This window comes from Amphiprion ocellaris, chromosome 1 (assembly GCF_022539595.1).
Source record: "Amphiprion ocellaris isolate individual 3 ecotype Okinawa chromosome 1, ASM2253959v1, whole genome shotgun sequence".
Classification (NCBI taxonomy): domain Eukaryota; kingdom Metazoa; phylum Chordata; class Actinopteri; family Pomacentridae; genus Amphiprion; species Amphiprion ocellaris.
Genome location: NC_072766.1, coordinates 42,239,831 through 42,252,263, shown reverse-complemented (window position 1 = coordinate 42,252,263; position 12,433 = coordinate 42,239,831). Strand labels below are relative to the sequence as shown.

Sequence of the window (12,433 nt, the reverse complement as noted above, 5' to 3'; positions counted from 1 at the left end):
TTGTCTTTTTTTGACTGACATCGTTTTGATCATTAAGTAAAATACAATATCGTTCAGTTCCAGTTTTTCTCAACTCTTCTGTCCGCTAGAGGTCGCCGCTGCCCGTCTGCCGCTTTTCCACCGAAGAAGAAGACGTGCGGAAGTACGGCTTCCAAACATATTCCAGTTGGAGGAGTAAAAACACAGCAGAGCGCCGTCTTTCCGTTAAAAAGAGCTCAAATCTCGGACTGACCGTTTCTTAGCAAGACAATGGGCACTAGAGATGATGAATACGATTACCTGTTCAAAGGTAAAGCAGCGCTTTTTTGTGCTTCTTCTTGTGGTAGCGGCGCTGTTAGCCGACATGCTAACCAGGCTAATCAACTGTCAGTTAGCCTCTGTTAGCCTTTGTGCTCCGGCCGGCTTCTCACGGAGCTTTCTGCCGGATGTCAGCGGGTTTAACTGGGCCGGGTCACTTCAGACGAGTCTTCTCTACACCACAGATGTGAAAATATTAGTTAATTCACCACGTTAGGGTAGTTAACCGTTAACTGACAAGGCGTCTTCGCGGCTAGCCGTTAGCAGCTAGCCGCGGCTAGTTGCTAACGGCTAGCCGCTGCTAGCTTGCTGTCAGTGGACGCGGACACACCTTAACCGTTATCACATTATCTTCATGAGATCCATCCGGATCGGATCGTTACCGGACAGAAAACGTTACCGGTTCCGCTTACCGTGAATCCCGGTGCTAGCGGGTTGAGCTAACCGTTAGCTCGTTTATTTAACAACCGGACTGAAGCTGCTGCTCGACAATAAGAGCAAAGAAGCAGTAAAACAGTAAACAGACTGAAGAAATAAAGCTGATAGAGTCACATCTAGGAAGCAAAAATACTCATAAAATTATCATTTAGCTCGTAAAAAGTACTTATCTTGTAAATATCAGACGATTACTGGCAGTTTCGATTCATCTTTTAATGGTTTTCTCGATTAATCGATCATTTATTTGGTCTGTAAATGTCAAAAAAATAACATTTTCTCAAAGTTCAACAATACAAATGTCTTTTAGTGTCCAAAGATATTCAGTTTAGTGTCATATTTATCTGGCTTTATGATCAAGTAGCCCATAAATTGGATTTTTATGTTATATTACTATGTAATATTTAGTTTTAAGAAACAGTAGAAAGACAATTTTGACTTTTTAATATAAAAACACATCTAAAGCTGATTAATCTTTGGAGCTCCGGTGATTATTTTCTGTATTTTGTCTGATCCCAGAGAGAGCTACAAACATGTATCTTCATTACCCTGCAGATTATTCCCTAGTTAATTTATTTGTACTGTATGTTATTTATTCAGAACATTAGATTAATTAAAGACAGTAAATATATTAAGATGCAAAGTGAAAAAGTCCCTATATTAAGTCCATATTCATAAGTGTAATTAAATGTATAAACAAGTTGGACACTAAACCAGTAAATAAAATGTTGTGGAAACAAAAATCAATGAAACCAAACTTTCAAAATACTGTAATCATCATTATTAATTCTTTGTCACATGAGAATTTGATGCCGTTTTTGTCACACATGGAAAAGAACTGAATATATGTGGGTTCTGAAATTATATCAGACCTTACTATTAAAATAATGGATTAAATATTAAATAATTAGCTGATGCAGTATAGATCTAAAAGTCCTGACAAGTCAGTGAAGGCCAAAATTTAGCTATTGTTGTTAATTTTTTTCTATTTTTTTGAGTATAAAAAAATAGATAATGTTTTGTTTAGTTATGTTTACCTCAAAAAGGTCTAAATGTGTAGTTTTCTCAGGGATGTATAATCCAAGATATGATTATTAATCCCACTGCAGGGTAAATGTTACTGAAACAAAGGGGAAAGTGCAAACATTTAGTAAATATCAGTTGAAAAAATAATAAATAAACTAAAAATATACATCAGTATTAGTTCACATTGCCCAAATTCCTCTGGATGGAAATAATATTTTACAGATACAATAGAAAGTAGAACTATTGACAGAAGTATTAATACTGCAGATTTGTGTGTATTTAGAGACATGAGTTTTTAAATGAACAAAATATTTGATAACATGCAGGTTTAAAGACTGGAAAATAAAACCTCAAACGGCTCTTATAGGTGTATTAATCTGTATTTTTGACTTTTTCTGTCTGTTGCATATATATTTTTTCTTACTTTTAATGTATTTTTACTATTTTTTAATGCACTCTGTTGTCTTTTAATGTTGACGTTTAAACTGGTACTACCAAAAAAAAGTTCATGTGACTGATGAAAACTAATTGCATCATGACAGTAAAGATTCTTGACCTTTTTGTCCACTCTGTGTCCCTCAGTGGTCCTGATTGGAGACTCGGGGGTGGGAAAGAGTAACCTGCTGTCCCGCTTCACCCGGAACGAGTTCAACCTGGAGAGTAAGAGCACCATCGGAGTGGAGTTCGCTACGCGCAGCATCCAGGTGGACGGAAAGACGGTGAAGGCTCAGATCTGGGATACAGCCGGCCAGGAGCGCTACCGAGCCATCACGTCAGCGTGAGTACAGCCGGCTGGCGTTTAGTACGATAGAAGCAGCAGGAATAAGACGAGCAAAAACAGCCAAACTACAGCAGTAGGAGCTGTGAGCATATCGACTCTCAGAGGGTTTAACGTTACAGCCAGTCACCTGATTCATGATCAATAAATAGAAACATCTCTCAGTGCAGGTCTAAAGCCGGTTTACTGTTGGCTGTTTGTGTCCATATTATTGAGTTTTAAATCAGAGATGAGTGTTTTAGTGACTGAATGAAGTAATACCTTTAATTAGACACGTCACCCCTTTGTGTGTTAGCACATCTGTCTTTTTACTACATTTGTGTATAGGGATGCAACTAATGACTCTACCAGCATAATTTGCATGCTGTTTTGCACATTATTTTCCTTGTTAGTCTTAAATATAACATTTGCCCAGGATATGTAAAGATTTTAGAACTGTGTTTCAAAATCAAAGCCTCGCAAAGTCCTGTAGCGTCTACTTCAATAAAGATGAATTATAAATGAGTGCCATTTTTCCTGAGTCGTGTCGAGCACAGGACATCTGGAGATTTTAGAAATGTGATTCAATAAAAATCAATGCCTAGTTAAAGTCCTGCAAAGTTTAATAACATTGATGTGTGAGCTACTATATAACTTGAATTTGATGATAAAATATCTGCCTATCTGTCAGTCTATCTATCTGTCTATCTATCTATCGTTGATAAATCGTCACTGAATGTTTCTAACATCCCAAGATGACAAATATGTTGTTTTGTCCACAACCCAGAGATATTCAGTTTACTGTCACAGATTCTGACGATAGAAAATAAGCAGCTACTACTTCAGTTACAGTTGTGTTAATGATGAATTATAAAAGCTTGGATGATGGATAGTTTCTACGTACCCACGTGGATGATGAAATTTCCATCAGTTGTACCCTTGCGGATGTAGAAAATGACTTCTTCAGATATCCCGTGCCCTTTTCGCCCACTGTAACAGGAATAATCACATTAATATATCATTCATCATTGTTTCGAGAGGCTTTGGTTTGTTTATACTTTCCATTAAAACACAGTTCTAAGATCTTCAGATATCCTGTGCACGATGTCACGGTGCGACGTATCTCAATTTCGCCGTAAGTCAGAACTCACATACTGTGACTTGTGGCATACAACTGGCGAATGTAAACAAAGCTGTCTTCCTTGTATAGCGCCACGTGACGATGTATTCGTCCGCTTCGCTCGCCAACTAGTTCCCACTCAAAATTTGTTTTAATGTCGTACGTCGGAATGATGGAACAAGACTTTCTTAATAAATTTATGGGAGATGGAGATGTAGGGATGAAACAGCGTAGGTCGAGGACATCATAAGCCGAGGACCTGCTGTATCATTCATCATTTTGAGGGGCTTTGATTTATGTTTCCCATTGAAACACAGTTCTTAAATCTCCAGATATCCCGTGCTCAACACACCTCAAGAATAGTGAGTCATTTTTAGGTAAAAAATAAAGTCATAAATTCTGTGAATGCAGCTTCTTAAATGTGAATATTTTCGTGTTTCTTTCCTCTTCTGTGACCGTAAACTGAAAGTCTTTGGGTTTCTGGGACATCTAGTCACAATTTTGACATTTTAGAGACCAATAAACCAATCAGTTAATCAGAAAGCACTCGACAGTTGAATCGATGGAGATATTTTATAGTTGGAGCCCTACTAATCAGTAGAACTATGAAGGTCGTTGATTTTCTGGTGTTCAGGTTAATTGATTATTTGGCTATGCAGTTGCTGAAAAAAAACATGACTGCTAAATAAATGTATTTGCATATACAATAATCTTTATCTTCGTGTTTTTCTTTAACTGTAAAATTGTATTAAAATAGTGTTAATTGCACATGATGATGGCTGACGAATCCCTGAGATTACATCATTTGTACAAGCAGCAGATTATTAGACATTACTCAAAAAGCACCGTTAACACAAAACTCTAATTTCCTGCCATTGTCCACTAAAATCTCCAACCAACCTCAGAAATATTTAACCATTTAGCAACATAAAACACCGACTAGCTGAGATCTGCTCACTGAAATGCTCCTGAACATAGATGTATTTCCAGTTCCAGTGGTTTTAAGGTGTTTCTAAGGCTGTTTTCTCTCATTGCTCTGCTGCAGGTACTACCGCGGAGCGGTGGGAGCTCTGCTGGTCTACGACATCGCCAAGCATTTAACCTATGAGAACGTGGAGCGCTGGCTGAAGGAGCTGAGAGATCACGCCGACAGCAACATCGTCATCATGCTGGTGGGCAACAAAAGCGACCTGCGCCACCTCCGGGCCGTTCCCACCGACGAGGCCCGGGCTTTTGCTGGTGAGACTGAAAATACGTTTTATTATTTTAGCCTTTATTTACCCAGAAAAACCTCAAAGTTCATACTTTCTACAGTTCTGTTTGTACTACAGTAGGCCTGAACACAGTTTTTACAGAATACAGCGGCTGCTTACAGATTGATCTGTAGCACCATGTTGATGTGATTATTTCCCTACATGGAAAACATGAACAGACCTTCACTGAACAGATTTAAGAGTATTCTGGAGATACTCAGAATTAGAAACAGAGATGGGAAAAATCTCCTAAAAACAGCATTTAAAACAACTCCAGAGCCAGAAATCAGACGTTTATAATAACATTACTACTGTGCTCTGAATAAAAGCAGATTAAACATCTATCTTAATGATTTTTCTGTTGTTGTTTTACTGGAGGGGCTGCACAGTGGTGTAGTGGTTAGCACTTTCGCCTTGCAGCTAGAAGATCCCTGGTTCACGTCCCGGTTTTCCCGGGATCTTTCTGCATGGAGTTTGCATGTTCTCCCTGTGCATGCGTGGGTTTTCTCCGGGTACTCCGGCTTCCTCCCACAGTCCAAAAATATGCTGAGGTTAATTGATTATTCTAAATTGCCCGTAGGTGTGAATGTGAGAGTGATTGTTTGTCTCTGTATGTAGCCCTGTGACAGACTGGTGACCTGTCTAGGGTGTCCCCTGCCTTCACCTGAGTCAGCTGGGATAGACTCCAGCCCCCCATGACCCTAGTGAGGATTAAGTGGTGTATAGATGATGGATGGATGTTTTACTGGATAATGGCATTAAGCTGTATTCTTAAGCTGCTGTGTGTTTTCACAGCCACATATTTGTGTATAACGGGTCAAACTGGCTCACTATCTGTGGAATGCAACACATATTTGATTGGTGAACTTTCCCCTGCAGAGAAGAATGGTTTATCTTTTCTGGAGACGTCGGCTCTGGACTCCACCAACGTCGAGACGGCCTTCCAGACCATCCTGACAGGTTCGTACCGACCGAAACTCCCCATTCAGTGCTCTCACGTGCACAAAAGCAGTACAACAACGCCCTGATGTGTAAAAGTAGCCGCTCCCTTCGGTTTTATTGCTCTTAAATACACGTCCGGAGGAGGAGCTGAACCTGTGAACAGGCGTCTTTGTTATCGGAGGTTTTTAATGAGGATCTTTACGGTGGAGGAAGTCAGCTGATGAGTGAACTTCTGCTGCTGATTCATGACATAATGCTGCCTTATCTCCGGCCAGCCTTCTGTAATGGAGATGAAAGATAACGCTGCTGCATGTCAACACCAGTGGTTCCTATTAAAGCCTGTTTGTTTGGTAACTGTGAGTCAGATAACAGCAAACCTCAGGCCTTCATTTGGTTAAACTGATATCAGAACCGACTAAAGCTCAGATTATTCTAAAGTCATGTTATTGTTGACCATTTGCCAAAGGTTCCATATATATCGTCGGCTCTTAATTTTGCTATTTAAATTAGTCAGATAATTTGTAACTTTGATATTTAGGTTAAAGTTTAGACCCTAACAGACGTCATTCTCACAACAATCCTTCACTTATATCACTGAAACACTTCAGGCGATAATTAAGCTGCTGATTCATTCTAAATCGGTAACGGTTAGTTGAAGAGGAAGTTTGTAGATGTGTCGAGTGTTGGAAGGACGGATGCATGGATGGATGGACGCGGTCAGTTTGCATAAAGTTGCTGAGAACTCTCATGCAAATGACATTCAGGAAATGCAACACAACGGCTGCATCTGAAATCACGAGTCACACTACATGATGCCGTTCTGTAGTTCTGTCTTAATGTTAGGTTACCATAGTTACACAGTCAAAGTATCCCACAATGCACCGGGAAAAGTGTACAGCTGATGGGCACTGACAGACAATAAGTCCCATCATGCTTTGTGTTAAAGGAGACATGTGTATATACATATATATACATATATATGTGTGTATATATATATATATATACACACATATATATGTATATATATGTGTGTATATATATACACACACACACATATATATAGATATATATATATATATATATATATATATATATATATATATATATATATATATACACACTAGTGGGACACGATTAAAAAAATGTAATCTAATTAATTACAGGCTTTGTAATTAATTAATCACAATTAATTGCAGTTTTGTCAAATAGCAATATTTGACACAATAAATGAAGTTTTTCAATTCAAATAAAATTGTGGTTGACAGTTGAATCAATGAATAGACATATACGTGTTTATAATTTAAAAATTATTTTAAAAAAAGGAAAATGGGACATATAGAAAAAAGTGACTTTGATGACTTAAAGCCTGAATTTAGTTGTTTTTTCCACTGTATGGCACATAAAATCAGCATAAGTAGTTCAAGGAGCTTCAGAAAGTTGAAAATCCACAGATTCATTCTGTTTTCATCTTTTTTGGGTCTGATAAATGGCGGAATTTTAATGGTTCTTTTTATAGGAATATCAATTTTTATTTATGTATTTTTTTATAAACAAAAAGTTTATAATGAAGTTATTAAGAGATATTTTTGTTGTTTAGGTTATTCCTCCTCCAAGGAGGCAGAGCCTCGACGGAGTAAAAACTTAAACCACAAAAATGTTTCATTTCTATTTATCTGCATTTTTCATCTGTCTGCTACATTCACAGATTACTACAAATCTAAGTGCAATTATAGCGATTTTATTCAATATTTTAAGACTTTCTGTAAACTCAAGCACTGTCTAGAAAAGTGGTCTATTATGGGATGGCTACACCGTTAGCCGTTAGCATGACTCGTAGCTAACGTTAGCTCTGGTGCTAACAGCAACATGTTTTACATTGAGGTGATACCGTCAGCTTGAAGTGACGCAGTGATCAGAAAACTCTTTGTTGTACAATTTACACACAACCAGGCTTTTATCCAAGCTGCCGTCAGGAAGATTTTTAAAAGAAAACTTTCTGTCCAACAAGCTCAATCTCTTCTTCCTTCACTCAGTACTTCCTGTGCTTCTTCTTCATGGCTACAAACAGACTTTAGGTTCATTACCGCCACCTACTGGGCTGGAGTGTTCATCAGAGTTACCGGTGTGCTAGAAATGAGGGAACTCCATCAAAATTCCACCATTTATCAGACCCAGAAAAGATGAAAACAGAATGAATCTGTGGATTTTCAACTTTCTGAAGCTCATATAGCATATAGCAATAAGACGTGTTTTACAGCGTTAAGACGTATTTTATATACAGTACCCGTCTATGACTACACATACTTCACTATGTAGTAGTTGTAGATGGTAAAATGTATTGAGGGGATGATTTCAGTCCACGTCTCTAAACGCAGCTGGATACTACCAGAATATATTACGTATATTGACAACTAATCCTGTGGACAAACCTTTAAGTCATATAAACTACAGCACCGTGGTATAATCCAACCCTTCCTCTCCTCCATCCTCTTCCTCCCCCAGAGATCTACCGTATCGTCTCCCAGAAGCAGATGTCGGAGCGCCAGGAGAGCGACATGTCGCCTAGCAACAACGTGGTCAACATCCAGGTGCAGCCCACCGAGAACAAACCAAAGATGCAGTGCTGTCAGAACATCTAACCGGGCCACGATCTGCTGCTCCCTCCTCCCCCACCTCCCCTCCCCCCCTCCAGCTCACAGCCCCTCCCCCCTCAGAGAATAGACTGCCTCGGCTCGGCGCGGTACTCACCTGTACCCGCCTCCCTCTAGCTCCTCCCCCTCCCCAGGTAACTATATCCAGTATAAGACGAAGTCACCGACGGGTGGCCCCCCCCCAGCAGAGCCCCTGTGTCTCTATTCGACTGCAGGACAGCAGGCAGCAGGCATTTCATATCACATTAGATTTCATTCCTATAGATGCGCTGACATGTCACGGAAATGTCTTAATATATGAATGTGATTTGTTTTCTTCTCTTCTTGCTCTGTGCTGTTGATTTCTCCACCTTTTTTAATAATCTCTGTCTTTTACCATATATCTACTCTTTAGGTATATATGAATTTAAAGCACATGGAAGTTGCTCTGAAGTGTATTCCTCTATACAAGCTCCTCCCTGTCGTTTTAGCCCCCCCTCTTTTGTGCAATGTACTGTTTTGGAAACCACGTGGATGTACGGAGCGCCGCTGTGCTCCAGTAGTGTCGCACCGTTCCATCGGATTGCTGTGAATATGATGCTAGAATCATTTACCAAGCTTCAGTTAGCGCCGTGGGAAGGCCGGGTGTTAGCTAGCTAGCATGTAGCGCTCAGCCTGGCGAGCTTCGGGCGGGTTCGGTCTGGCTTTGCATGTGTTTTTAATCGAAGGCTGCGCTGCATGGTGGAAGACTAAGTGGAACACTACCATTGCCTTGAGGGTGTGTCGTTTTTAGGAAAGCTGCACACGACTCCTCTACGTTCGGGGTTTCATGTCGTCCTACATTAAGTCCCGATGAGGCTTTGTACACGGAAAGAATGAACACGCGATCATCCATCGGGCCTTCCTGCTCCAACATTAAGAAAACGTGTTAATTTTTGACATACGAGGGCCGATCAGAAAGTTCAGAGACTGACCATGATGTAAGTGATGCTCTGCTCCCAGTGCTCCTGCAACACCGTTAACCTCCAACTGAGATGAGCTGGATCTTCTAAACGAAACCCTTCAACTTGAATTTCATTTTGGGGAGACTGATTAAATTGCTAACCTGCTGAATGGGATGCTTTAGGTTGTTGTGGCCAAAAAACACTATTTGGACGTCCACATGCCACAATTTAGGTGCTCTGTTCTGAATGTAGCCCCTCAGGATATTACACTGCTGTCAAAAGGCTCAAAGACTGCACCTATGAAAGTCAAAAAAACACACCTGATTTCAGTTTTGCCATCATCCCTGTTAAAGTGTCTGCTTGTGCAGAGCTGCTCTGCTCCCAGAGCTCCTGCAACAACTGGAACGCTCCCTGGAAGTCCCCATGCCACAGTTCAGGTGGTTTGTTACGAATGTAGACCCTCAGATACTTTGGATATTACAGTGCTGTCAAAAAATTTAAAAAAAAATCAAAAACCACACTTCATTTCAATTTGGTCTCCATCCCTATTAAGGTGCTGCTCTGCTCCTAGAGTTCCTGCAACACCTGGAACTCTCCTTGGATTTCCTCGTGCCACAGGTTTGCTCTGAATGTACAGTCAGACACCTCAGGACAATACAGTGCTGTCAAACATTTGGCTCAGTCTGTGTTTCTAAAAATCAAAAAACTGATTTCAATTTGGCCATCATCCCTGTTAAAGGGTCTCCTTGCTCTGCTCCCAGAGCTCCTGCTGCAGTTGTACTACTGTCAAGCACCATCTGTGATGAGCTGAGTCTCCTAAATTAAAACTGTCAACTTGAATTTCATTTTACGGAAGAGGATAAAGTTGGAATCTGGCAACTGGGATGGATGAGAAGCAACGTTTAGGTTGGTGTGGCCAAAAATCTATCATTGGAACGTCCACATGCCACAGTTCAGATGGTTTGTTACGATTGTAGACCCTCAGACACTTTGGATATTACAGTGCTGCCAAAAAATTCAAAGAATGCGCCTGTAAAGGAAAAAAAATATACATCAAATTTCAAGTTGGCCACCATCCCTGATAAAGTGTCTCCTAGTGCAGTGCTGTTCTGCTCCCAGAGCTCCTGCAACACTCACAACTCTCCCTGGAAGTCCTGTTCTGTCAAACTCAACCTGTGATGAGCTGAATGTTACCAACAAAAACTCTTCCACTTGAATTTCACTTTGGGGAACAGAAAGCAGAGGTCTTGGAGTTTCGTCTGGAACATGTTTCAGGACCGTGACACGTTTGGAACACGCTTGAATACAAACAGTCTGAACTTTGTGATCGACACTCGTATTTGACTACAACTATGCAGAAACTGGCTGTTTGGATTTTATTCCTTGTGCACTTCTATAGCAAATGAAGGAATTAAAACAGCAGAAGTAGTATTCCTGTCTGACATTCCTAATAAACTCGGTAACTAATAATCTGTCATCTGCATGGAACCACAGAACCGTAGGAAGTAGAACCGGAGGTCAGATTTCATGAGCGTGAAATTGTCTAAATGTTGCACTGAACCTTAATCTAGTAAACACACTCTTATTTTATAGGGTTAGATTATTTTTCTTTTGCTGGACCTGTTTTTTTTTTTTATTTGTCGGATCGCTGCATAAGAACCAAAACGTGAGGCTGAATCTCAGAAGTCGGTGAACGGAAGGAACGACGAGCCGGACGGATTCAGCCACGTTCTCGCCAACTTCTGGTCATAGTGCCTCCTTCACTTCCTGTTCACCCGCTAATCGCTCATCGTCCCATCACATAAAGCCTACGTACACCGAGCTGCCTCTGACTTCAACACAACGCATGGCTTCCTGTGCGACGGCGCCGCGTCGTACCGCCTTACGTAGCTAACATTCCCATCGCTGTCCATGAAACCTGAAGGTTAGACTAGCTGGACCGACGGACTCCAGAGGGTTCTGTTGGACCCGTAGTGCCGTTAAAGCGCCTGAACTCGGTGTGTGTCGTGTGTTTGTGGCTCTGGAGTGTCGGCCGAGGCCTGCTGGCGGCGCCAATGGCGTTTGATCGAACAGACGGCGCCGCCAGCCGGGCCTCTCCGGACTCAGCAGTCTTTGGACGATTCCTTAATCTGAGAATCATTCTGAACCCGTTTCATGTACCTCCGTTCGTTTCCGTTGTATTTTTAAGAGCTATGTTTGATTTCTTTTTTTTTTTACTATATTGAATTCTATAACTGACTGTAATTCCAGTGTAAACACATAAAACGAGTGAAATGACGTCATTTCAATGAATCTGGAGGATTAAATGTGAGAGGGGGGTCAAAATGAATGGTTTTATGTTTTGTACAGATTGATAAATTGTACAATTGTGTCTATATCTTAAGTTATCAGTTCATCTTAATAAAGCGCACCAGTCATAAACCTTTACGTCAGAGTGGATTTTAATTCATTTCATTTGACGTAGGAGTCTGAGAACGCACTAAAGGTCGGTCTGGGTGGAAATGACCCGCAGAAATCTGAGGGCGTGGAAATGGCGGCTGGTGGAATTTCGACGTTTTGGCATGAAACAGGAAGTGCCGTCTAACTAGCCTGTACATGCTCCAATCTGCCTGAAACTTTACATGTGTGATCAGAGTCGAGCCCTCATCATAGACCGAAATACACTCTCAGTCACAGCACCACCTGGTGCTAATACAGCGTTAGCCGCGCTAGCACAGTAGTAAGGTCACACTGACAGCACGTTTTGCAGCTGGGTAGTTATTTTATAAAGGCACAAATGGGTGGAAGTGTGATTTATGCGCCTGAAAATACAGTTAAGTCACAGAGCAGTGTAAAGAAACTGGTCACCTAGCAAACTGAATTAGTCTAGGTAACACTTTGTTTATTACGTGTGTTTTCTGCTCAAGTTAATGTCCTGGTTTGATTCATTTTAAATTACTCCTGATCTTGAAAGGTTTTAAACTGTGCAGTCAAAGTAGTTATAACTGTGAGCGAATAGCTTGAAATGAACTGCCCTAGACTGCTCTGTT

At 40.7% G+C, this 12,433-nt stretch overlaps 1 protein-coding gene and 1 long non-coding RNA gene across 4 annotated transcripts in view; one reads left to right on the top strand and one right to left on the bottom strand.

Moving 5' to 3' along the window:
- Nucleotides 1–12,433, bottom strand: part of LOC111568002 (uncharacterized) — a 29,464-nt gene that overhangs the window by 14,330 nt on the left and 2,701 nt on the right. For 2 of the 3 annotated variants that reach the window (XR_008601116.1, XR_008601114.1), the window contains exon 2: nt 3,420–3,505. This is a non-coding gene — a long non-coding RNA (uncharacterized LOC111568002). Of the gene's footprint in view, nt 1–2,314; nt 2,447–3,419; nt 3,506–12,433 lie in introns of those variants that run through there. The other variant, XR_008601115.1, reaches the window with a different exon arrangement.
- Nucleotides 116–11,831, top strand: rab11a (RAB11a, member RAS oncogene family). The gene is made up of 5 exons (XM_023269435.3): nt 116–289; nt 2,341–2,536; nt 4,681–4,874; nt 5,768–5,848; nt 8,333–11,831. Exons 1-5 carry the CDS (start codon nt 250–252, stop codon nt 8,467–8,469), a joined length of 648 nt encoding a protein of 215 aa, XP_023125203.1. The 5' UTR covers nt 116–249; the 3' UTR covers nt 8,470–11,831.